This window comes from Mastigoproctus giganteus, chromosome 4, assembly GCF_048544385.1.
Source record: "Mastigoproctus giganteus isolate SK-2022 chromosome 4, ASM4854438v1, whole genome shotgun sequence".
Taxonomy (NCBI): domain Eukaryota; kingdom Metazoa; phylum Arthropoda; class Arachnida; order Uropygi; family Thelyphonidae; genus Mastigoproctus; species Mastigoproctus giganteus.
The window spans coordinates 182,157,147-182,180,716 of record NC_143578.1 but is presented as its reverse complement, the minus strand read 5'-3'; the positions used below and the strand labels follow the sequence as shown (position 1 = coordinate 182,180,716).

The window sequence follows — 23,570 nt, the reverse complement described above, 5'->3', positions numbered from 1 at the left end:
TGTTACAGGTATCTGTTTCCTTGTTATTACTGGTAGAACCTGGCAAATTCAGGACCTAGTGATTACTGGTTTTTGGACATTATTATTAGAATTAAAGTTCCTCCCTCCTGTCACCACAAGTATGCACTCATAACTTTAAGTGTATTATGTTTACAAAACTGTTTTTTCAGGGGCTGATTTTCATGTGTGCAGGCTGAAAACCCAGAATAACTTGCAGTATGTTTCTTAATTGCAAGCTTCTCATTCCCCCATTTTTACCTTTAGCACACTGCAAAACTAAAGTGGTCACATAGAAAAATTGGCAAAAGGAGGCAGCCAACTGCCAATTCAGCTGGCTTCTGTGTTCTCCCAGTTTTGCTTGAATCTTTACTGTTAAGTTCATGTATTGTTATCACCAGCAAGAAATACACTGTGAAAATATAGGGTGATGAAATTTCATTTACGTGTGGAAAAAAAAACAAAAAAAAAAGACTTTATTTAATTCCTATGCTATAAATTGTTAGGAGCTATAAAGATGCTTAGGACTGGGCTGTCAAGCTACCAAGACAATGCAGTGTTTATTTATTTTGAAATGTCATCCTTGTGTAATATTGTAGTTAGTTTAGAAATAAATATGCTAATTGTGGCTTGCTTCTTCACTATTCTCTCATTGTACAAATCAGCTCATTTTATGTTTGATTTTCAGCAGACTTTCTTTTGTGAGTTCATAAGATTCGTTTACTTTGGTGTAGACATACGAAAGTCTGATGGTCACCAAACATAGAATATTCTATTTCGTACAATGTATGCAAGCTACCAAATAAATTTTCAGAAGCTTTAGGTTAAATATTATTACAATTTTCACTTAAATATAATTTTATTAGAACCAGTTGGGTATGGTGCATTTCAGACATTATACCTGTAGCAGGAAATGATTTTTTGGATTCAATTAAATTATATATAGGTGTAAACTTGATTTAAATCTCAATATTAGCAACTAGTGAAATCTATTAATAAAGCCTCTTACTGATCCAAAAATTCAAATTAACATGTCTTAAGTAATATACGGGGTGTCTCAAAAATACACGGCATAACTTCAGGAATGAGTTCCTCATATGTAAACAATAAAAATATTTTATATCAACACAGTTCTGGAAATGCTTGGTTTCCGAGTTATTAACTGAAATGTCTGATCTCCCGCAGGTGATTTCCTTCATCACATGGTACTGACAGAATCTGGTGGTATTCCATTCCGACCATGGTCAAATCAGGATCAAGCGGATATGCACTTTATGTATGGTTTAGCGGACAGCAATGCTCTGGAGGCTCATAGTTTGTGCCACGAAAGGATCCCAGAACGAAGATGTCCAGACAGGAAAACACCAGCTGTATCCTTACCATCTGCAACGGGTACAGGCCTTGTCACCAGCAGATTACCCTGCGCGAGTAATGTTCTGCCAGTGGTAGAAGGTGGACATTTTGAACAATTACTATAAGGTAATGTGAACAGTTAAGTGTCATAGACAGACCTTCAAAACTCGGAAACCAAGCATTTCCGGAACTATGTTGATATAAAATATTTTTATTGTCTACATATGAGGAACTCATTCCTGAAGTCATGCCATGTATTTTTGAGACACTCTGTATATCACTGCACAAAACAACATGAAACTTGCTTACTGTGAATTGCTGCACACAGAATTCCTGACACTGTAGCTTTCTAATGCAGCAATATTAGTGATATTGTGTTGAGAGAGATTCATATTTCGTAGAGCAAGTTGTTATGAGAACATGGCAGTCTTAGTTTCTTACCTCCAAACTAATTTATTTTTCAAATATTCTGTCATATATGTACTACACAGTACTGTATCGGTATTCTATATTTATAGGTTTCAAAGTAGCACATCCTTAAAGGAAAGCAAGGTTCATGTTGTATGTGTGCATATTACTTTATGTTAAAAATGACATAAGTTCAGCGCATTATAGCCTTAGTAGCTAATGCGCCAATAAAACCAAACCAACATAAGTTCAAAATGGTTTAGAAATTAAAAATATATTTTTAATTTCTAAACCATAAAGTGCAACTTGTACTTGATCAAATGTGATAAATTTTTCAGAAAGAGTGCACAAAAATCACTTTGTCATTATTTTTTTTATAAATAATCATCATCATACCCTAAAGAAAATTAAAGTAACCATTATAAATTTTTCAGAAAGATTTAAAATTTCATTAAAAAACTTTCAGAAATTTTTCAATTATATTGTTGAATTGAAAATTAGAACCACTTTTTGATTTAATGTACACAAGATATTTGAACTTTGTTAATGCTTTGATTTTGGCATATCAGAACAGATGTTCTTCCTTTGTTTGAGATATCCAACATAGATGACTAACTGAAGATGCTTTCAACTGAAGCAGTCAGGAAGGATGAGAACTGGCGATATTGGTGGCTGTTCAATAAGCTCTTACTATCCAGTCTACTTATTTAAAAAGTGCTGACTGATGATTGCAAAGTCTTGTAGTGCATTTTTCTCTTGAAAAAAAAAAAAAAAAAAAAAAATATTTCCCCATTCCTTCCAATAATTTATCCAAACCGATTTAAATTTATTCAAATTAATCCCATCCACAACATTAGGTGGAAGTTTATTCCAACAGTTGATTACTCTTTGGCCGATTAAATCCTTATACACTTCGATTAGATCACCAAGAAGATGCCTAGTTTCTAGAGATTGCTATTTAAAGAACTCCAGTCTTTGGTGCCAGGTGGGCAGGAGCAGCAGTGCACAGCACACGCTTCTTGATTAGACCGGGGTTCTAGCCCATGACCACCAAATACGGAGGATGCGGAAAGGTCATGGAATGACCACCACATATCCCCGGAGCAATATGGCCTTAGTTGCTAATGCTCCTAAAAAGAAAAAAAAAAAAACAACCAAATAACTCCAGTCTTTGCTGGTAAGGATATTCTTCTGTGCCCCCAAATAATCATGCCGCTTTTCTCAGCACCCTTTTCAAGAGATCTGTGTCCTTCCTAAATATGAGATTTCCAAACCCTGTGTAGTAATCCAGAAGTAGCCTAGCCTTTGCTTTATACACTATGATAATCACCTCTTTGTCCCTACTATCAAAGTTCCTGTATATTATTGCCAAAACTCCCGTGGGTTGTTCTGGTAGCTTGCTTGCATTGTCAGAGAATTTCATGCTGGAACATACAATGGGAAATTTCGCACACCATGATTACAGAAGTAATACAAAGCATGGGGGGTGGAGGCGCATTACATTGTGAGGTATGTGCAATAAAATTAAAACAATTACTTTTATATATTATTAGTTAATCAATTAGCAATTACTTGCTAACAAGATAATTAATTATTTACTTTTCACTTCTGTTAATCTTTAAAAAACAATTAAATTAATTTAAGAATTAAAAATTGAACATGCCTGAAATGTAAGGCCCAGCATACATTAACTAACTTGTTTTGATGTAAGTGGGGTGACAAGCAGGGATGTGCCCTCTGGGTAGGCAAGGTAGGCAGTGCCTAGCCAGACTAAAATTATAAATATTAATTATTAAATATAAAAAGTAAATGATTTCATTATAAAAATATTAATTTAATGCATGAAATTTAATGTATTATTTAGTAAATGGGTATATTTTGAGGTTAGACAGGCACAATTTCTCCGTGCCTTTCAACCTCAATATATATACTAACATGTTACGTTGTTAAACCACGTGCCATGTTAAGCAGCTTCAGATGCATGAAATACCATGTTATAAAGGCAGAATAATTCCTGCCTTCGCTTCAGTGTGCCATTGGTCTTTGCAGTGTGAGGAGTGTATGCATGTGTGTTGTTGCATTGTTTGCCTCTAGTGATAGAGCTGATACTTTATTACTTTACAAATACTTTATTTCAAAATTTATCCCTTTTCAAATATGGACAGTGAGTCTCTTAAAAATTTTTCTAATCTGTCTTATGAAGAAAAGTCTAATGTGATTAAAAGTGGAAGACCAATATCAGAACTGAAACAACTTCAACAGCGTAAAGGGACAGAAATAATAAGAACATTTCAAACCGCTATGGTATAGCAAGAAAGATTGGTTGTGTGGCTGTATTACAACAAATAGACTCTTTTGTTTCCCATGCTTGTTATTTTCTGTATCCAGTGAAAGTGTGTGGGTAAGAACTGTATATTGTGATTTAAATCATTTGCTTAATGCTTTAAGGAAAGATGAAAGATCTGCTGCCCATTGTGAAAGCCAAATATCATTGAAAACATTTGGATCTACATGAATCGATTTGAGCGTAGATAAACTGAAAAAACTTAGTCTTGAAATTCACAATAAAAAGGTAAAGGAGAACAGAGACATGCTGCATAAATTAATATCTGCTACTTGCTTTTTGATTAAACAAGAATTTTCTTTTCGCGGTAATAATGAAGGCAAATCCTCTTTAAATTGTGGAAACTATATTGAGTTACTGAACTACACTACAAAATTTGAAAAATTGGAACAACATTTACAGACATCATCCTTTTTTTTTTTTTTCCTGGTGTTTCTAAAAAAATCCAAAATGACTTGATTGAAGCAGCAGGAACAGCTGCAGAAAATAATATTAAAGAAGAGATCGCAAGATCCCCATTGATTGCTATAGAAATGAATGAAACGACTGATATTTCAAATACAGCTCAGTATTCCACAGTTTTAAGATATGTATTAGAAGTTAAACATAAGAAAGGCACCTGGGGTGGATGGGATCTATCCAGTTATTTTAAAGGAGGCGGCAAAGCAACTAAGCAAACCCTTAGCCATAATTATGAGAGCATCCTTGGACTCAGGGGAGGTTCCCACGGACTGGAGATGTGCAAATGTGTCCCCAATTCACAAAGGTGGATCGAAGGGTGACACGAGTAATTACAGACCAGTTAGTTTAACTTCTGTTCCGGGTAAAATAATGGAGTCACTGGTTAAAGATGCATTGCAGGATCATCTAGACAAGACTGCAGCAATAATTCAAACACAGCATGGGTTTGTTAAGGGAAAGTCTTGTCTGACAAATTTGATTGGTTATTATGATGTGGTCACAAAGGAACTGGATGCGAAAAATAATTTTGATATCATATACTTGGATTTCAGGAAAGCTTTTGACACTGTTGCGCATGGAAGACTACTGTACAAATTGGAGCAGAATGGTATTAAGGGTAAGTTGCTACAATGGATAAAAGGATGGTTAAGTGGGAGAAGACAGAGGGTGGTAATCAATGGGTGCTGCTCTTCGTGGACTAATGTTATTAGTGGAGTCCCACAGGGTTCGGTGTTGGGTCCACTGTTGTTTTGTGTATTTATCAATGATATTGATGAAGGTATATCAGGCTTAATGTCGAAGTTTGCAGATGACACAAAGGTTGGCAGGGTTGTTAATGACAGTAATGGCAGTGTGCTACTGCAACAGGATCTAGATAATTTGGGCAGATGGGCTAAGAAGTGGCAACTGAAGTTCAACCTTGACAAATGCAAAGTACTGCATATGGGTAGAAGTAACCCCAGAGAAACGTACCAACTGTGTGGTACTACACTTAAGGTGGTAGAAAATGAAAAAGACCTGGGAGTAATTGTGCAGTCAGATATGAAGTTTTCTGAGCAATGCAGACAGGCTGCTAGGGCAGGTCATGGGGTTTTGTCAATGATATATAGGAATTTTGCTAGCAGGGAAAAGGAGGTGATTGTCCCTCTGTATAAGGCAATGGTCAGGCCACGCCTTGAGTATTGCGTACAAGTCTGGAGGCCTCATTTTAGGAAGGATGTAGATTTGCTTGAGCGTGTACAGAGAAGAGCAACACGATTGGTGAGGGGAATGAAGGGATTCTCTTACCAAGAGAGGCTTAAGTTCTGCAAATTGCAGTGGCTGGAGACTAGGCACCTGCGCGGTGATCTGATTGAGGTCTATAAGGCCTTGAACGGGTTGAGCACGCTGAATTCTGATGGGATCCTTCCACTTGTTCAGATTACGAACCTACGGGGACATAAGTTCAAATTAAGAAAGGATAGATGTAGAATAGATGTGCGGAAATTTGCCTTTAGCCAGCGGGTGGTTAATTGCTGGAACAAACTTCCATCTGTCGTTGTGGAAGTTGATAGGTTAAATAAATTTAAGGAGGAACTGGACAGGCATTTGGAGGGAATGGTGTGATGATTTTTTTTTTTTTTTTTTTTTTGGCTGATGCTGCATAAGCTCCTACACTTGCTTTCTTGCATCATGTGCCACTACTACTACTACTACTATTCTGAAATTAAAGAAGCCTTCATAGGATTTGACAAACTTAAGGACAGAACAGCTACTAGTGTAACAGAATGCATATTTAAAATTTTAGAAAAATGCAACATCTGTACTGATAAATATAGCACAGACATATGATGGACCATCGCGGTAATGGCATTGCATTTAAATGGCGTTCTAGCTAATGTAAGAGAAAAAGCACCATCAGCATTATTTACGCATTGCTATGCTCACAAGTTGAATCTTGTTCTGTCTCAGTCAGCAAAATTCATATCTGAATGCACAATAGTTTTGAAGACCATTGAGGGTATTGCCTCATTTTTCAGTCACTCTACAAAACGAACTCAATTTCTTGATGACATAGTGCAGAAACATATTCCAAATGCTCTACCGATGAGATGGAATTCTAACTCAAAACTAGTACAAACTATATTACACTACCATAGTGAACTTTGCGAACATTCCAACAGCATTAACAGCAATCCTTTATTGTGGGATTCAGGTACCTTAGTGAGGAGCAATGGATTTTATAATTGGTTAATGCAAGATTCAACATACTTTCTTCTTATAGTTTATGATAAAATTTTCATTAAAACTGACACACTCTTCAATATCTTACAAACTAAAATTATAGCTATTCCATATTGCATTGAAAGAATCAATGAAACAATAAATTTGTTCAAAGATCTGCACAGACATTTTGATGATATATATGAGAATTTCGAAGAATGTTGCAAAGAAAATAACTTGATTGAATCAAAATGTCATGCAAAACGTCCAATTAAAGAAGAAAGAGAAAGAATATTCTTTCTAATATTGAATGATATGTTGAAGCATATGGAAGCAAGATACAGTGAGTTTAAAAATTTACAATTTTCATTAGTCAATAGTAAAAAGTTTCAAAAACTAGCTAGTCAAATTATAAAGATTCATTAGAAAGTTTAGAAAAGAATTATGGTGACATCTTCGATGTCATGAGACTCAAAACTGATCTAGCTGGAATTTTTAATGCACAAGTGTTCCGGGATAAATCATTTCAAAATTTGCTTACTTTCGTGTTTAAAAATGGACTTGAACAAACTTTCCCTGAAGCAATGAAGCTGCTGCAATTGATTTTAACAATTCCAGTTAAACTACAACAGTTTCTGTTGAGAGGTTATTTTCAGCTTTGAAAAGAATCAAAAGCTTCACCAGAAATAGAATGAAAAATGAAAGGCTTTTGTCACTTGCTTTAATTTCCATTGAAAAGGAAAGAATAACTAAAATGGAGCAAAGTCCAACTTACAATTTCTATGAAAAAGTGACCAATATTTTTAGTGCTAGCAAAGAGAGAAGAATGGAGTTCATCTACAAGTAAAACTGAGTAAATATTTTTTGTTTAAAATATTTTTACATATTGTTTTATAGTGATAAGACCTTTTGCTTACAATTTACAGGAATACTTCGCATAGCGCGGTTAATCCGTGCCAAAAAAATACTGCGCTATGCGAAACCGCACTGATCGAGGTATTATTAGTATGTATTTTAATGTGATGCGTTCCGACAATTTGATTATATGGCTCGAGTTGCAAAAATATATAGGTGTTTGTTTACTATAAATTGATGCACACAAAATTCTTGCAAAATAAGAAACTAAAATGAAAAATACTAGTAAATACAGTACAAATGATTTTTATTGCAGTATGAACATACCAAAAGAACATAAGTGAAGTATGTACTGTATTTTTATTTTGAAAAATAACTGATCAGCTTAGTTTGCACACTTTTTTTTTTTTTTTTTTTCTTCTTTTTATCTGCATACATCTCTTTATAACATCGAATGTCATTTTGCAACGCCTGCCTTACTTTCATACCTCATTCAATGTTTGGATCTAGAAGAACACTCGGCGCTATTACATTTCTTCTTTCCACTCATGTTTGCGTATAAAGGTTAATGTTTTTAAAAAATAATCTTTAATAAAAATACACAGCAAAAAATATTTGTACAGCTTACCCATAATCAACACCCTCACCACTCGGAATCTAGTGTTTACTAATCTATCAAAGCTAGCAGAGTCCGTATGTAATGGGAGTTGTGACAGCAGTCAACTTGGCCTTGAATCCATAATGCATTGGCCTACGTGCTGGCATTATACTACATACATACATATCAAATGTATTGGTGCATAATGCAGTTAATTTTTTTTTTTTTTTTTTAAATTTGTAAACTGCGCTATAGCGAAACCTGCACTGTTTGAAACCGCACTATGTCGAGGTATTCCTGTACTTTATAAATGTCTACTGCCTACCCCAAGTATATACTTACAGCATGTGCTTGGTGACAACATTATGGGATGCATATTGATAGTTTAAAATTGAAAATTTTGATTTTTATCTGGAATTTTTTTAAATTGTAGGTAGACTGCCCCCCCAACACGTGATATTTTTTGAAATTGGAAAAGTAATTTTGAATCACCCTGTCAATTCATTTTTGGTAATCATTTATTCATAAAGAAAAGTTATTTGTTAATCCATGTATTTATTTATAAGTAATCATTAAATAGTGTAGTTTTTTCCTTAAATAATTTTAAAAAAAAATCTTTTATAGAAAGGATAGGTGGCAAGTTATAAAAGCTTTATCTGGTATATTTATTAGGTTAAGGCCATTAGAGTTCATTTTCACTTTCAATTTTTACCAGATTCATCAGGCCAAAGAACAGACCTCAGTCACCCAGTTCATGCAGATAACTGTGTTCTTACTAATAGTGGAGAGTGCCTTAAACAACAGCCTGCTTACACTTGGAGAGATTATAGGTATGTTTTGTGATTATCTCTGCATAGATTTATATGCAGTTTTTAAACCTCTGTAAGAAAAACATTTTTACTTTTTTCTTTGATTTTTTTAAAAATCAAACTAAATATGAGTCGCATTCTAATTTTGAAAAGCAACATTTCTGATATACTTGATCAAGCATAAAATTCTCAGTATGGAGTCGCCACTCTACAATCAGCAAAAATCTCATTGTATGGCTATTCTGGCAGCTACCCAGCCCCCCCCCCCCCTATATAATATATAAATTATAGCAAGTATAAATACACACTTGCTCTAATAAAATAAAACAATTAAAAATTATATAACTTTATTCACTAAAATTACAATAAAATTTATTGTGTGTTGCTTTCTTAGTGAGAAAGATGCAGTTGCTGTGAATGAGCATAAAAATTTGAGATTTGGCACAATGGGTGGCTGGCAGTTGCAATCAGAGGTCTTTCTCAACATCCAGTTTATTTTTGTACTTGTTTTGAGCCATGCTATATTGTAAAAATTCCAATTTGCATAGCTAATTCATTTGAAATGGTAGCACATTTAAAAGTATGCTGCCATTTCCCTTTTTAAAACCAAGCCTTGAACTTGGGATAATCTTCAATCAAGCATACCCAAAAGCTGTAAATAGGCATAGTAGGAAATTTTAGCATTAGCATTGGTAGAGGCATATGATGCAAGAAAGCAAGGTTATATAACATCAGCCAAAAAAAAAAAGAGAAAAAAAACTTCCCATTTCAACCATCCATTAACTCCAAATGTTTATCTAGTTATGTCTTGAATTTATTTAAACTGTCAACTTCTACAACAGATAGGAAGTTTGTTCCAGCAATAAACCACCTCCTGGCTAAAGGTAAATTCTGCACATCTATTCTACAACTCTCTTTCCTTGATTTGAATTTATGTCCCCTCAGGTGACTGATCTGGGCAAGAGGAAGAATCCCATCATCATGGAGCTTGCTCAAACCATTCAAGGCTCTATAAACCTTAGTCAGATTACCTTGCAGGTGCCTAGTCTCCAGACACTGTAATTTGCAGAACTTAAACCTTTGTAAGAAAAGCTAAAGTTCTGCAAGTTTCTCTGTACATATTCCAGCAGCTCTACATCCTTATTAAAATTAGGCTTGAAGACCTGTATAGTACTCAAGGTGTAGCATGAAAATCCAAGAAAATCCAATTCCTCAACTCCAAGTATATTGATGTCAAAATTATTTTTTGCATCCAGTTCCTTTGTGACCACATAATAATATCCAATCAAATTGGTCAGAAAAGACTTACCCTTAACAAACCCATGCTGTGTCTGAACTATAACTGAAGTCTTGTGTAGACGATCCTGCAGTGCTTCTTTAACCAGCGTCTCCATTAATTTCCCTGGAACGGCAGTTAAACTAACAGTTCTATAATTACTTGTCACCCTTTGATCCTCCTTTATGAATTGGGGTCACATTTGCACATCTCCAATCCATGAGGACCTCCCCTGAGTTCAAGGAAGCTCTCATAATTATGGCTAAGGGTTTGCCTACTTCCTTTGCTGCCTTCTTTAATATAACTGGATAGATCCCATCCACCCCAGATGCCTGTGTTATGCTTAACTTCAACAATTTCTCCTCCACTTTGCTGTCAGTTATTACAAAACCATTAAGTTCCCTGTTAGAGTTTAAGCTTCTGTACCTCACTTCCCCAGAATTCCTCATGTGTGAATGTAGATGCAAAATGTCATTCAGTTTGTCAGCTATCTGAGCAGGATCGTCAACATTTGAACCATCGATATCAAGTGGACCAATCTGATTCATCCTCTTCCTTCTAGAGTTTATATAAGGAAAGAAGTCCTTGCTGTCTTTCTTAGCATTCTTTGCCAAAGATTTCTCTTTCAGACAGAAATCCAAAGACAGACTTTCTTATATCTACAATAGGCTTCTGTGTCGCCTAATAATTTATATGCATCCATGCATTTTTCTTCTCTGCCACGAGTCTCATTAGTTCATCTGACATCCATTTATGTCTAAATGAATGTCAGATGAAAAGCCTAGTAGCTTCCAAGTAATTGTTTGAATAGCCTAGTAATTATTTGAATGCATCCCATTTAGAATTGCTGTTGGTAATATCATGAGTTGGTCCAACTGTCTCAGAGCAAGATAGCCTCCTTTATGAAAACAAAAACCCTTCCCTTTACCCCTGATGGGTAAAGGGAAGGGTTTTTACCTGATGGTAGTTACATCTTACTATGATCACTGCCACCTACTGGTTCCTTTATCTGCAGAGTCTTAATGCATGAAGAATCACTACTAATAATCAGATAAAGAGTATTACTCCCTCTGGTTGCCTCTTGAACATGCTGCTGTAGAAAACAGGTGCCTCCGTAGCCAGGTGGGAAGGAGCAGCACTACGTAGCACACGCTTCTTGATTAGACCGGGTTCGAGCCCGTCACCACCAAATACAGAGGATGCGGAAAGGTCAGGGAATGACCACCGCATATCCCGGAGCAATATGGCCTTAGTTGCTAACGCTCCTAAAAACAAAAACAAACAAACAAATGCTATAGAAAACAATCATCCGGTAAATCCACAAAAGACCTTTCTAATGTGCGAGTGACCAACCCATTTTTGTTTATAAGAATTTTCTTAGCAATTTAAGTCTTCATTATTTAGAAGGAAATGCAAATGAATTTTGTAGACTATGTGAGAAGTTCACTTATATCATTTGTAACAATTTCTGAATGGTTAAATAGTAAAACATTTGATATCAAAACATTTGAATTTATTTTTTTTTTTCACATGTTGGGTTCAAACCTTGTTTCAATTTCATTTATGTCAGTGAGATATGCCTGACTTTTTGCCTTTCTCTTGCTTTTGTTCAAAACATTTATGAAGATAAATTTGAGGAAAGTTTGTTGCTATATAAATCACTTAAAATTCATGCAACAGGGGAAGAAATCTTTAAGCTTTTAGATCAGTTTTTTATACAGTATCAAACTGACCTATAAAAACGTATTCATGTTTAAACTCTATCACAAATGTGTAAGTGTAACTACTGCTTTCTTCATTGACGTTCATTAGCTATTAAGAACATGCTAAAACTTTGAAATCTGTGTTGGATAATGCAACTCATATTGTCGGTTTTATAAAGGCAGGAGCATTTAATGGCAGAATCTTTTAAAACTTATTTTCAAATGGGTAGCAATTTAAAAAAAAAAAAAAAAAAAAAAAAAAGCAAGGTCAGCAACATTAAAATGTAAAGAACTAATTCCTCAAGTATATTTATATGCACAATCTTGGATTCTTCTTTGGACTATGTTATTATACAGGGTGTCTCAAAAATATTGGTACAAACATTTAGGGGAAGTAGGTAACATCTAAAGGAATGTGAATCGCATAGAAATCCATAACTGGAAACGTCACGGGAAAGTAGTAGCAGAGGCACAAGAAGCAGAAATGACACAAGACAGTAATTAGTGGCAAACATTTATTTGACATAATATTAACAATGGAGTACGAGATGGATGCATTTCATGATGTTACAACAGGTGCTCGTTCCACCATGAGATGCGATGCATGCGTGACACCGACGCAGTATGGATTGGCGGACACGGTCATACACGCCTGGAGTTTCTTTGACAGTAGCAGCAGCAGCGCAGACGAGTCTCGCCACGAGATCCATTTCAGTCTCCACAGGCGATTCATACACGATAGATTTGAGGGGCCCCCCCACAGAAAGAAATCAAGGCTCGATAAATCAGGTGAGCATGGGGGCCAGGCAACAGGTCCACCACGACCCATCCAGCAACACCCAAAATGCCTGTTCAAATGGTCACGAACACATAATGGGTGAATGGTCACCTTCCATAATGGGCAGGCACCCCGTCATGTTGAAACCAAATGTTGCATCTCACATTTGCTGGAACATTGTCAAGTAACCCTGATAGAACTTGTTCAAGAAAGATCCGATATTTAGCGGAGTTAATGCGGGATGGTAACAGGTATGGGCCGACTAAGCAGTCACCGACCATACCTGCCCACACATTTATTGCGAAGCGATGTTGTGCCGCATGGGGGCCTACACATAAGCATTGTGCTGATTGAATAAGCCTTCCCAAGTGAAATAAGCCTCATCTGTGAACAAAACATAGGCTGGAAAATTCAAGTCTTGAACACTTTCTTGGAGAAATCACTCTGCAAAAGCCACACGTGCAGGATGATCTTGGGGAGCAGTAACTGAACCCTTTGGAGATGAAAGGGGTGTAAGGAATCGTCGTGCCAGGTACGCCGTACACTGCAACGAAACACTCCTAAGGCAGAGGCAATGGCACGTGTGCTGGTAGTAGGATTATTCTGGACGGCATTCAACACTTTCTTCCATGGCGGGAGTTCGCGTTGAACGTTGTCTGCCCGCACTACTCCTGTTACCTCTAAATGACCCATAATCGCACAAATTTTGATGCACATGTGCAAACAAATGGTGGCCTGGTATATGTCTGTCTGGGAAGCATTCTCCATAAATTCGTTGAGTGGCCCGTCCATTGCCCTCTGCTAATCCATACACTAGGTGCATGTATGCCAGCTCACAGTTCGAATATCGATGCATTCTCTTCATGCAGCGACTACTGCTTGAATGAGTAATCCAGAAATTTTCCCTCTTGAACAGCGCCGTGTACCGACTTATGGTGACGTTTCCGGTTATGGGTTCCTATGTGATTCACATTCCTTTAGATGTTACCTACCTCCCCTAAACGTTTGTACCAATATTTTTGAGACACCCTGTATAAGAAAGCAGCACTAATTGTTTTATCTTAGCAGCTTCCTCAGTCAGTATACATGCTACAAAATCAGTGGCACAGTCTTAACAAGTTTTTCCCCAATTGTACACACAGTTCTTTTTCACACGAAATGTGGTTACTTGCTTTGAAGGAAGCCATAAGTACATTTCCAGATTTAAATTTTAATATTCATTTTATTAGCAACAATATAACCATCTAGCAGGCATGCCAAAAACCATTAAAATATTGGACACTGTCGTTTTTTCACCTCAGGTTTAGATCAAAAAGCCTAGAAATAGTTTAAAATGGGAAACTTGAAAAATTTATTCTTTGTTCTGACACTGTTGTGTAATAAGATCAAAAACATTATTAGAAACAGCAGTCTTGTCGTCCAAAAAATGTTTCCCACTACTGTACAGCCAGTTAGCAAAGCAGACAAAAATGAAGCCAAAACCAAACTTCTGCTGTAAGTTATCTTTAATAACAGGTGTTTTTGATGAACAAAGTGCTATAAAGAATTATTTTGTGGCTAAACTTTTCCGATTAAAAAATAACTTTGGCCAACAAAAAACATTTTTTGTCATACCTCTTCAATGAAAATATGTGATTCAGGAGGAAATAAACATGCTGATTCCGAAAATTGCCATAAAAAGTCTCATGTCTACATCAAAAGATGTACCAATGTTTAATGTTAAAATAAAGGGATATATATACGTATAATTCAAGTTTGTAATACAAGTGTAAAAAAAATATTATACGTTCTCTATAACTCACTTAACTTTGGAAAAATTATCAAAAATCATAGTGAAATAGTTATATTCAATAATATATAATCAGCATACCTGTAATTGTCTTTAGAAATGTTTGCTACCAAGCGATTGTCTCTTGTATTCCTACTTACTTTCCCTCACAAGGAACCAGCACTAATCCCCCATCATTGCAGGATTCCAGCGACCTTGGTACTGCTTTTCCATCTTGGAAATATCTTGATGAAACCGCTCTCCTTGCTCATCACTCACCTCTCCCAGACTTTCAGGGGAAAATTCGAGATGGGAATGAAGAAGATGAATTTTCAAAACATTCGACAGCCCATGTTTTTGTAGCACTCGAGTAAATTAGACACCAACATTCCATAGTTTTCTTCTTTCCATATCCCAAAAACCATTACTACCTACAGCCTTAAATGATCACCAAGCTGCCAATTCAACCTCCTTTAACTGGGTTTCAAACACATTGTCTTTCAAGAGTTTCCTAATTTGGGGTCCTACGAAAATTCCTTCCTTAAGTTTAGCATATGTTAAATAAGGAAACACTTTCTTGAGTATGCAAAGGTAACATAAAATTAAGACAGCTTTGTTACCTTCTTTATCTAGTCCCTTCACAAAATTTTTCATCAATCCAAGTTTGATGTGCAGGGGTGAAAGAAGAACCTTGTTTGATTGCACTAAAGGAATATATTTTACATTACGTTGCTCTGGTATGAACTTGTCCCACTTGTTCCAGTGCTGCACAACATAATATTCTTCTGTCGCACGGCTGTTCCACAAACGCAAAAAACAACAATATTTTGTGAAACCCTCTGCAAACTAACAAGCAAACCTTAAGGTCACTGCATATGCTCCAATCATAATCCTGGTATTTTATAGCATGTAGAACTTAGCATGTAAAAAGCTTTCGTGACTTTCTTTAAGTCCAACCAGGGCCACACCGTATATATTGGTCGCCCATGTTCAAAGGAAAAATATGCCACCCCGGAACATTTAACCCCCCCCCCCCCCCCAAATAAATAATTTTTTTGTAATAATGTTTTATCGATATTAGAATTTATAAATAATATTTACATTTTTTATTTTATTTTCTTATCACACTTTATTCATGCTACACATATTTGAACATGAAAAGGTAACATAAAATCAAGACAGCTTTGTGGAATAAATTTTTATCGAAATTTGATATGTATATTTTAAATAATATCACTTAGTTTTGAAAAAAAAAATCATGAAATAGATATTAATAATTTGTTATAAAAATACATAAATATATAATAATAACCTTTATTTATAACTAAACATAATTACATGTATAAAGTTTAATTCATGTGTTATTTATTTAAATTATAAAAAATAAATTGAAATAAAATGACTAGATATTAAATAAATTGAACTTTTTAGGCTTTCAGTTCTGAATATTTTTTTATCATGTCTTGCATATCTGCCTCCAGAAATTTCGGCTAAATCGTGTTCTATCGATCGAGACTAGTGCTAAATTATCCAATCTGTCTTGGATAATTGGGATATTGTACTACGAAGATTACTTTTAATTTGGAAAATTATCTTTCCCCGGTAGCTACACTCATTCGCAATGTAAGAAGTATTCTTAGAGCAACCACTACGTTTGGAAAAGTGGCGCATAAATTATTTTCAAAAATATACTCTAATACTTTTGTTACTCTCAAATCTGGTTTTAAAATATTTTTAAGTACTTTTAATTCATCAGTCATGTCAATGGCATTGATATCCTTTTCGTTCATGATATCGTCTGTTAATTTATTTTGCAAATCTTTACAACATTTTGGAATTTCTTGATCAGTTACATGCTTTAAGTTATGTATGACATAAAAAATTGAAATCATCGCTATGTGTTCTTAATAAATCAGACCTATCTTTAAAAGAATTTATTGTTGTGTCTAGTATTGAAAAATAAAAATTAATTTTAAAATTTTAACTATGCATCATTTATACCTTCATCTGGATTTTCATAATCAAGTGATTCAAATTGAATTTTATTTTTACATCGACGTATAAGAGATATGAAGAAATTTAGTTTCGGTTTCCAATATTTCAGCTAACTGTTTTGATTAATTTTAAAAACTAAAATTACACTATCAGATCATTTACTTTGTAATTAGAAAAATTATTTAATTGATCAAATCAAGAATTTATATTCAATTTTGGATTTTGCATTGTTTTACTTACTGCATTCACATTTTGTATCAAATTACTATTGAACAAATAAATTTAAATGATTTTAATTTCGAGGCTAAACATTTTGACTGGTGTCATGATTTAACATCTTTATTCTTATCTTCCATTATTTCTAAATGGGCATCATAAATTTCACCAATTTCTTGTCTTAATGGCCTTATTGTATCTATACGACTTTCCCATCTTGTATTGCTTACTGGTTTTAAAAGTAATTTCGAAACATGTTTTTTCAAAACGTCCCAACGTTGCGTGGACGAAGAAAAAAATATAAACAATTCTTGAACTGAGTTTAAAAAAATCTACTGTTTCAAAATTAATTTTGGCAGCATCATTAACCACCAAGTCGAGACTGTGCAGTGCAGGGTACAAAAAAAGCATGTGGGTTGATATTTAAAATTTTTCTTTGCAATCCATTATGTTTGCCCCTCATGTTAGCTCCATTGTCATAACCTTGCCCACACATATCATTAATATCAAGGCCTAATTCATTAAACTTGTTTAAAATAAATGCACTTAACCCTTCTCCCATTGAATTTGTTATAGGGGAAAAACCTAAAAAGTGTTTTCTTATATATACTTTTTTGTTAACTTTATTTAAATTTACAAATCTAATTATAATAGTAAGTTGTTCCGTATGGCTTAGGTCGGGCGTACAATCTGTTATTATAGAAAAATATTTACATTGTTTTGCCATAAACAATATGTTGTCTTTAATTTGGGTAGCAATTAATGAAATTATTTCATTCTGAAATTTGTCACCCTGATATGTTGGCATACATGTTTGAGTATTTTAAGAATTTTGTATTCTTCGAAGGTGTTGTGAAATGGTTGGATCAAATTTTGAAATCATTTTCACAGCTTTTAAAAAAAATTGCCATTATTTGAGTCAAACAAAATATTACTCATTCCAAAAACCGAATTATATATATTATCCATTTTATTACTTCATACCAATGAATTTTTCACGATTAAAAATTTCTTGCTCGTAGTGATCTATCATGGTTTTGTTTTCTAACGCTTTTCTAAGATCCATCCATTTAGTATAATTTTTAACGAGTTTCATTCTTTTCATGTCTCGATAAAAAAAAAAAAAAATTGGGACAAATGTTGCCAATCTGAAAATCCATTTGTAGCTGACAAATTCTTGGGAAAACCGAAACGTTTACAGGGAAAACAAAAAACATTATTCAAAGATATAGAGTAGAGCAACCAATTCCTTGAGTTTTTTTTTTTTTTTTTTTTTTTTTTCCCCATTAGGTAAAGTAAGTTTGTAATGTGAATTGGAAATTTTTTTTCCCATTGTCGTCAACAGGATTATTAATATTTTTTTACTTGTACAGGTTCATTTTTAATTAAAAGTTGCACTAACTTATTAGACAGCCTTAACGGCCACATACCGGGATCGTTACTTATTTCATCTACTTCAATATCCGTTATCTACGTTTCAGCAGGATCTTTTTCAGCACTTCTATCTTGACCTTCATTTTTATTCTCTTCTTTTTCTTTATAATTTTCTTAATCAGAACCTGAACCACTTTCACTACTTTCTGCTATGGTTACTGGACACTTTGAAGATGTTGACAGTTCTTCGAGACTTTGAAAGTATTTTAAAATAACATCTTCTGATTTTTTTATTTTCTTCATCTTTTACTTTTCTTTTTTTACGATATTGCGCACCGGAAAATCTTTTGTTTTTCGGTAAGTCTTGCTGTCTCGTGTTAGCATGGCTGAATATAAAAAAATATTTTCTATTACTATTATAAATAAATAATATACATACATTTTTCAGTTACGAAAACTCACCTGCTGCAGGGTAATTTGACGTCAATATTTAATTTAAGTAAATAGATAATTTATAATAAACTTAACGCTCATAAGATTTATTAAATTTATTTTTTAATATTCTTATGTAATACACTGCACTTTAAAATAAAACTATTAAATGTTAAATTTCAGTTCATTACCTTTGTGAACGATACTCGCTATAACGCAACTGACAATTTTTAGTGGCAACTAGGTATGAACGAGTAATTCCCCTAAATTTGATCCAATTGTCTCAATGAATGCATCCCTATCGTTAAACGAGGTAATACTGTATAATGGGCTCTCAACAACTACTAATATATGAATGAAGGATCAAAAAAGTTACAGATTCACCATCTAATCATTTTTAAAAATTGTTTGCTTGGTTAAGTATTGAGCTATTTATTGGATATCTAAATAAATGAAATTTAAGAAATGCATAGTACGCATACATTGATATCCATAGTCGTTCGCTGAGCGGCTTAAGTTAAAAACCAACAAATACTAAGTCAACAAATAGACTATATTTACAGAATAACTATCAAGAACAGTAGCGCTTTGATAAGTGTTTGGCTGCCTGTTATTTTTATGTTAGTTTATTATGACAATTTCTTTATTCAAATTATGCTTAGATTCTACATCATTTCGACCGCCCTTGGATTTGGCCGCCAGTGTTTGTCGTGCACTCAAACACAGGGTTTGCCCTGTGTTTGAGTGATTAGATGGTGGCCCTGAGTCCAACTGAATGAAACACAGGAACTGTTGGAAATTCGTTGTTATTATGAAGCAAAACTGATTTTAAATTTAATTTTGAGACATCTATAAATAAACAGCATTCATCTGACTTATGCACAACACCTAATTCTTTCAGAAGTTCAATAACGTCTTTGCAAAAATGGATACTGTCCTCCATAGCAAAATACTTCGAAAACTTTTCATGTCTTTTTGAAACACTGAAATCTTTGTTCATGCTGTGAGTAAATTCCACTGCTGTTACCTAGTACCTAACAATTCAGCTTGTTCTCTCAGCAAATTTAAGTCTCAAACCAATTAATCAACTCATTTTGTTTGATTAAATGTACCTCACTACCTGAACTTGCTGGCTAATAGAAATAGTAATTGTGGCATGTGATACAAGAAAGCAAGTGTATGTAGCATTATGTAGCATCAGCCAAAAAAAAAAATTCACATAGCCATTCCCTCTAAATGTTTCTCGAGTTCCTCCTTAAATTTATTTAACGTATCAACTTCCACAACGACAGATGGAAGTTTGTTCCAGCAATTAACTACCCGCTGGCTAAAGGCAAATTTCCACACATCTATTCTACAACTGTCTTTCGTCAGTTTGAATGTATGCCCCCTTAGGTTCGTAATCTGAACAAGTGGAAAAATACCAACAGAATTCGCCGTGCTTAACCCATTCAAAGCCTTATACACCTCAATCAGATCACCTCACAGGTGCCTAGTCTCCAGACGCTGCAATTTGCAGAACTTAAGCCTCTCTTGGTAAGAGGATCCCTTCATTCTCCTCACCAATCTTGTTGCCCTTCTCTGTACATGCTCAAGCAAATCTACATCCTTTTTAAAATGAGGCCTCCAGACCTGTATGCAGTACTCAAGGTGTGGCCTGACCATTGCCTTAAACAGAGGGACAATCACCTCCTTTTCCCTGCTAGCAAAATTCCTGTATATCATTGACAAAACCCCATGACCTGCTCTGGCAGCCTTTCTGCATTGCTCAGAAAAGTTCATATCTGACTGCACAATTACTCCAAGGTCTTTTTCATTTTCTATCACCTTAAGTGTAGTACAACACAGTTGGTACATTCCTCTGGGGCTACTTCTACCCATTTGCAGTTCTTTGCATTTGTCAATGTTAAACTTCAGTTGCCACTTCTCAGCCCATCTTCCCAAATTTTCTAGATCCTGTTGCAGTAACACACTGCCATTACTGCCATTAACAACCCTGCCTACCTTTTGTATCATCTGCAAACTTTGACACTAAGCCTGATATAACTTTATCAATATCATTGATAAATATACAAAACAACAGTGGACCCAACACCGAACCCTGTGGGACTCCTCTAATAACATTAATCCACGAAGAGTAGCACCCATTAATTACCACCCTCTCTTCCACTCAACCATCCTTTTATCCATTCTAGCAACTTACCCTTAATGCTCCAATTTGCACAGTAGTCTTCCATGCGCAACAGTGTCAAAAGTTTTCCTCAAATCCAAGTATATGAAATCAGAATTATTTTTTGCATCCAGTTCCTTGTAACTACATCATAATGTCCAATCAGATTTGTCAGACAAGACTTTTCCTTAACAAACCCATGCTGTGTCTGAAATATTGCTACAGTCTTGTCTAGATGATCATGCAATGCATCTTTAACCAGTGACTCCATTATTTTACCCTGAACAGAAGTTAAACTGGTCTGTAATTACTCGTGTCACCCTTCGACCCCCCCCCCCCCTTTGTGAATTGGAGATACATTTGCACATCTCCAGTCCATAGGAACCTTCCCTGAGTCCAAGGATGCTCTCATAATTATGGCTAAGGGTTTACTTCCTTTGCCACCTCTTTTAATATAACTGGATAGATCCCATCCACCCCAGGTGCATTTCTTATGTTTAACTTCAACAATTTCTCCTCCACTTTGCTCTCAGTTATTATAAAATCATTAAGCACCCTGCTACAATTTGATAATCTTCTGGCATTTTCAATCCTTAATAATAACTCCTCGTGTATGAATGTAGATGCAAAATACTCATTCAGTTTGTTTGCTATCTGAGCAGGATCATCAATAGTCAAACCATCGATATCAAGTGGACCAATCTGATTCATCCCCTTCCATTTGAAGTTTATATAAGTAAAGAAATCCTTACTGTTTTTCTTAGCATCCCTTGCCAATTTCTCGTAATCTGCCTTCGCCTGCATAACCTCATTTGTGACTTGATTACAAACTAGCTTATATCTGCCATAGGCTTCTGTGTCGCCTAATAATTTATATGCATCCCATATATTTTTCTTCTCTGTCACAAGTCTCATTAGTTCATTTGACTACCATTTAGGCCTAAACCTTGAACAATATTTCTTAATAGGTATGAAACGTTTAGTAGTTTTCACAATTAATTCGTTGAATGCTTCCCACTTAGAATTTTCTGTTGGTAACATCATCAGTTGATCCTACTGTATAAGATTTAAAAACTGTCTGAGACCACTGTAGTCACCTTGGTGCCTCCGTAGCCAGGTGGGAAGGAGCAGCAGCAGTGTATAGCACACGCTTCTTGATTAGACTATTGTTCGATCCCGTCACCACCAAATACGGAGGATGCGGGAAGGTCAGGGAATGACCACCACATATTCCCGGAGCAATATGGCCTTAGTTGCTAATGCTCCTAAAAACCAAATAACAACAACATAACAATGTAGTCACCTTTATGGATGCAAAAACCCTTTCCTTTACCCCTGATGGTAATTATATCTTTAAGTAAATAACACATCAGTACACTGTAATCACTACCACCTAGTGGTTCCTTTATCTGCAAATTCTTAATACATTAGCATTAGTAGAGGCATATGATGCAAGAAAGCAAGCTTATGCAGCATCAGCCACCAAAAAAAAAAAAAAAAAAAAAAAACTACTCCCATTTCACCCCTCCGTTCGTTCGAAATACCTGTCCAGCTGAGCCTTAAATTTATTTAGGCTAACTTCCACAACAAGGGATGGAAGTCTGTTCCACCAACCAACTACTCGCTGTCTAAAGGCAAATTTCTGCACATCTATCCTCCATCTGTCTTTCCTCAGTTTGAATTTATGCCCTGTCAGGTGATTATTCTGAGCAAGAGGAAGAATCCCATCAGCATTGAGCATGCTCAAACCATTCAAGACTTTATACACCTCTATCAGATCAACTCGCCAGTGCCTAGTCTCCAGACACTGTAATTTGCAAAACTTAAGCCTTTCTTCGTAAGAGCAACCCTTTGTTCCATTCACTAATCTTGTCCTTCTCTGTACTCATTCCATCAGCTCTACATCCTTCTTGAAATGAGGCCTCCAGACCTGTATACAGTACTCAAAGTGTGGCCTGACCATTGCCTTATACAAGGGAATAATCACCTCCTTATCGCTGCTAGAAAAATTCCTGTATATCATTGACAAGACACCATGAGCTACTCTTGCAGCCTGTCTGCACTGCTCAGAAAACTTCATATCTGCCTGCACAAATACTCCCAGGTATTTTTCATTCTCTATCCCTGTCAGTTTAGTACCACAGAGTTGATACGTTACTCTGGGGTTACTGTTTCCCATATGCAGTATGCATTTGTCATTGTTAAACTTCATTTGCCACCTCTCAGCCCATCTGCTCAACCTTTCCAGATCCTGTTGCAGCAGCGTACTGTCAGTAGTATCCTTAACAACCCTGCCAACCTTTGTATCATCTGCAAACTTGCACATTAAGCTTGATATACCATCATCAGTATCATTTATAAATACAGAAAACAACAATGGACCCCACACTGAACCCTGAGGGACTCCACTAATAACATTAGCCCACGATGAGCAGTGTCCATTGATTACCACTCTGTCATCTCTCCCTCAACCATCCCTTTATCCATAGCAGCAATTTGCCTCCAATGCCACACTGCTCCAATTTGTACAGCAGTCTTCCATGTGCAACAGTATCAAAAGCCTTTCTAATATCCAAATATATAATATCAAGGTTATTCCTTGCATCCAGTTCTTTTGTGACTGCATCATAGTATCCAATCAAATTGGTCAGGCAAGACTTTCCCTTAACAAAACCATGCTATGTCCGAGCTATAACTGAAGTCTTGTCTAGATGATCCTGCAGTGCTTCTTTAACCAGTGCCTCCATTAATTTTCCGTGAACACAAGTTAAACTCACAGGTCTATAATTACTTGTGTCAGCCTTTGATCCTCCTTTGTGAATTGGGGTCA

General features: G+C 35.4%; 1 protein-coding gene across 1 annotated transcript in view; it reads left to right on the top strand.

Moving 5' to 3' along the window:
- LOC150087233 (prolyl 3-hydroxylase 2-like) overlaps positions 1-23,570 on the top strand; it is a 178,445-nt gene that overhangs the window by 143,100 nt on the left and 11,775 nt on the right. Inside the window, exon 10 of the mRNA XM_090372416.1 lies at positions 8,935-9,049. Coding sequence (XP_090228542.1) covers positions 8,935-9,049 — 115 coding nt within the window. The remainder of the gene's footprint in view (positions 1-8,934; positions 9,050-23,570) is intronic.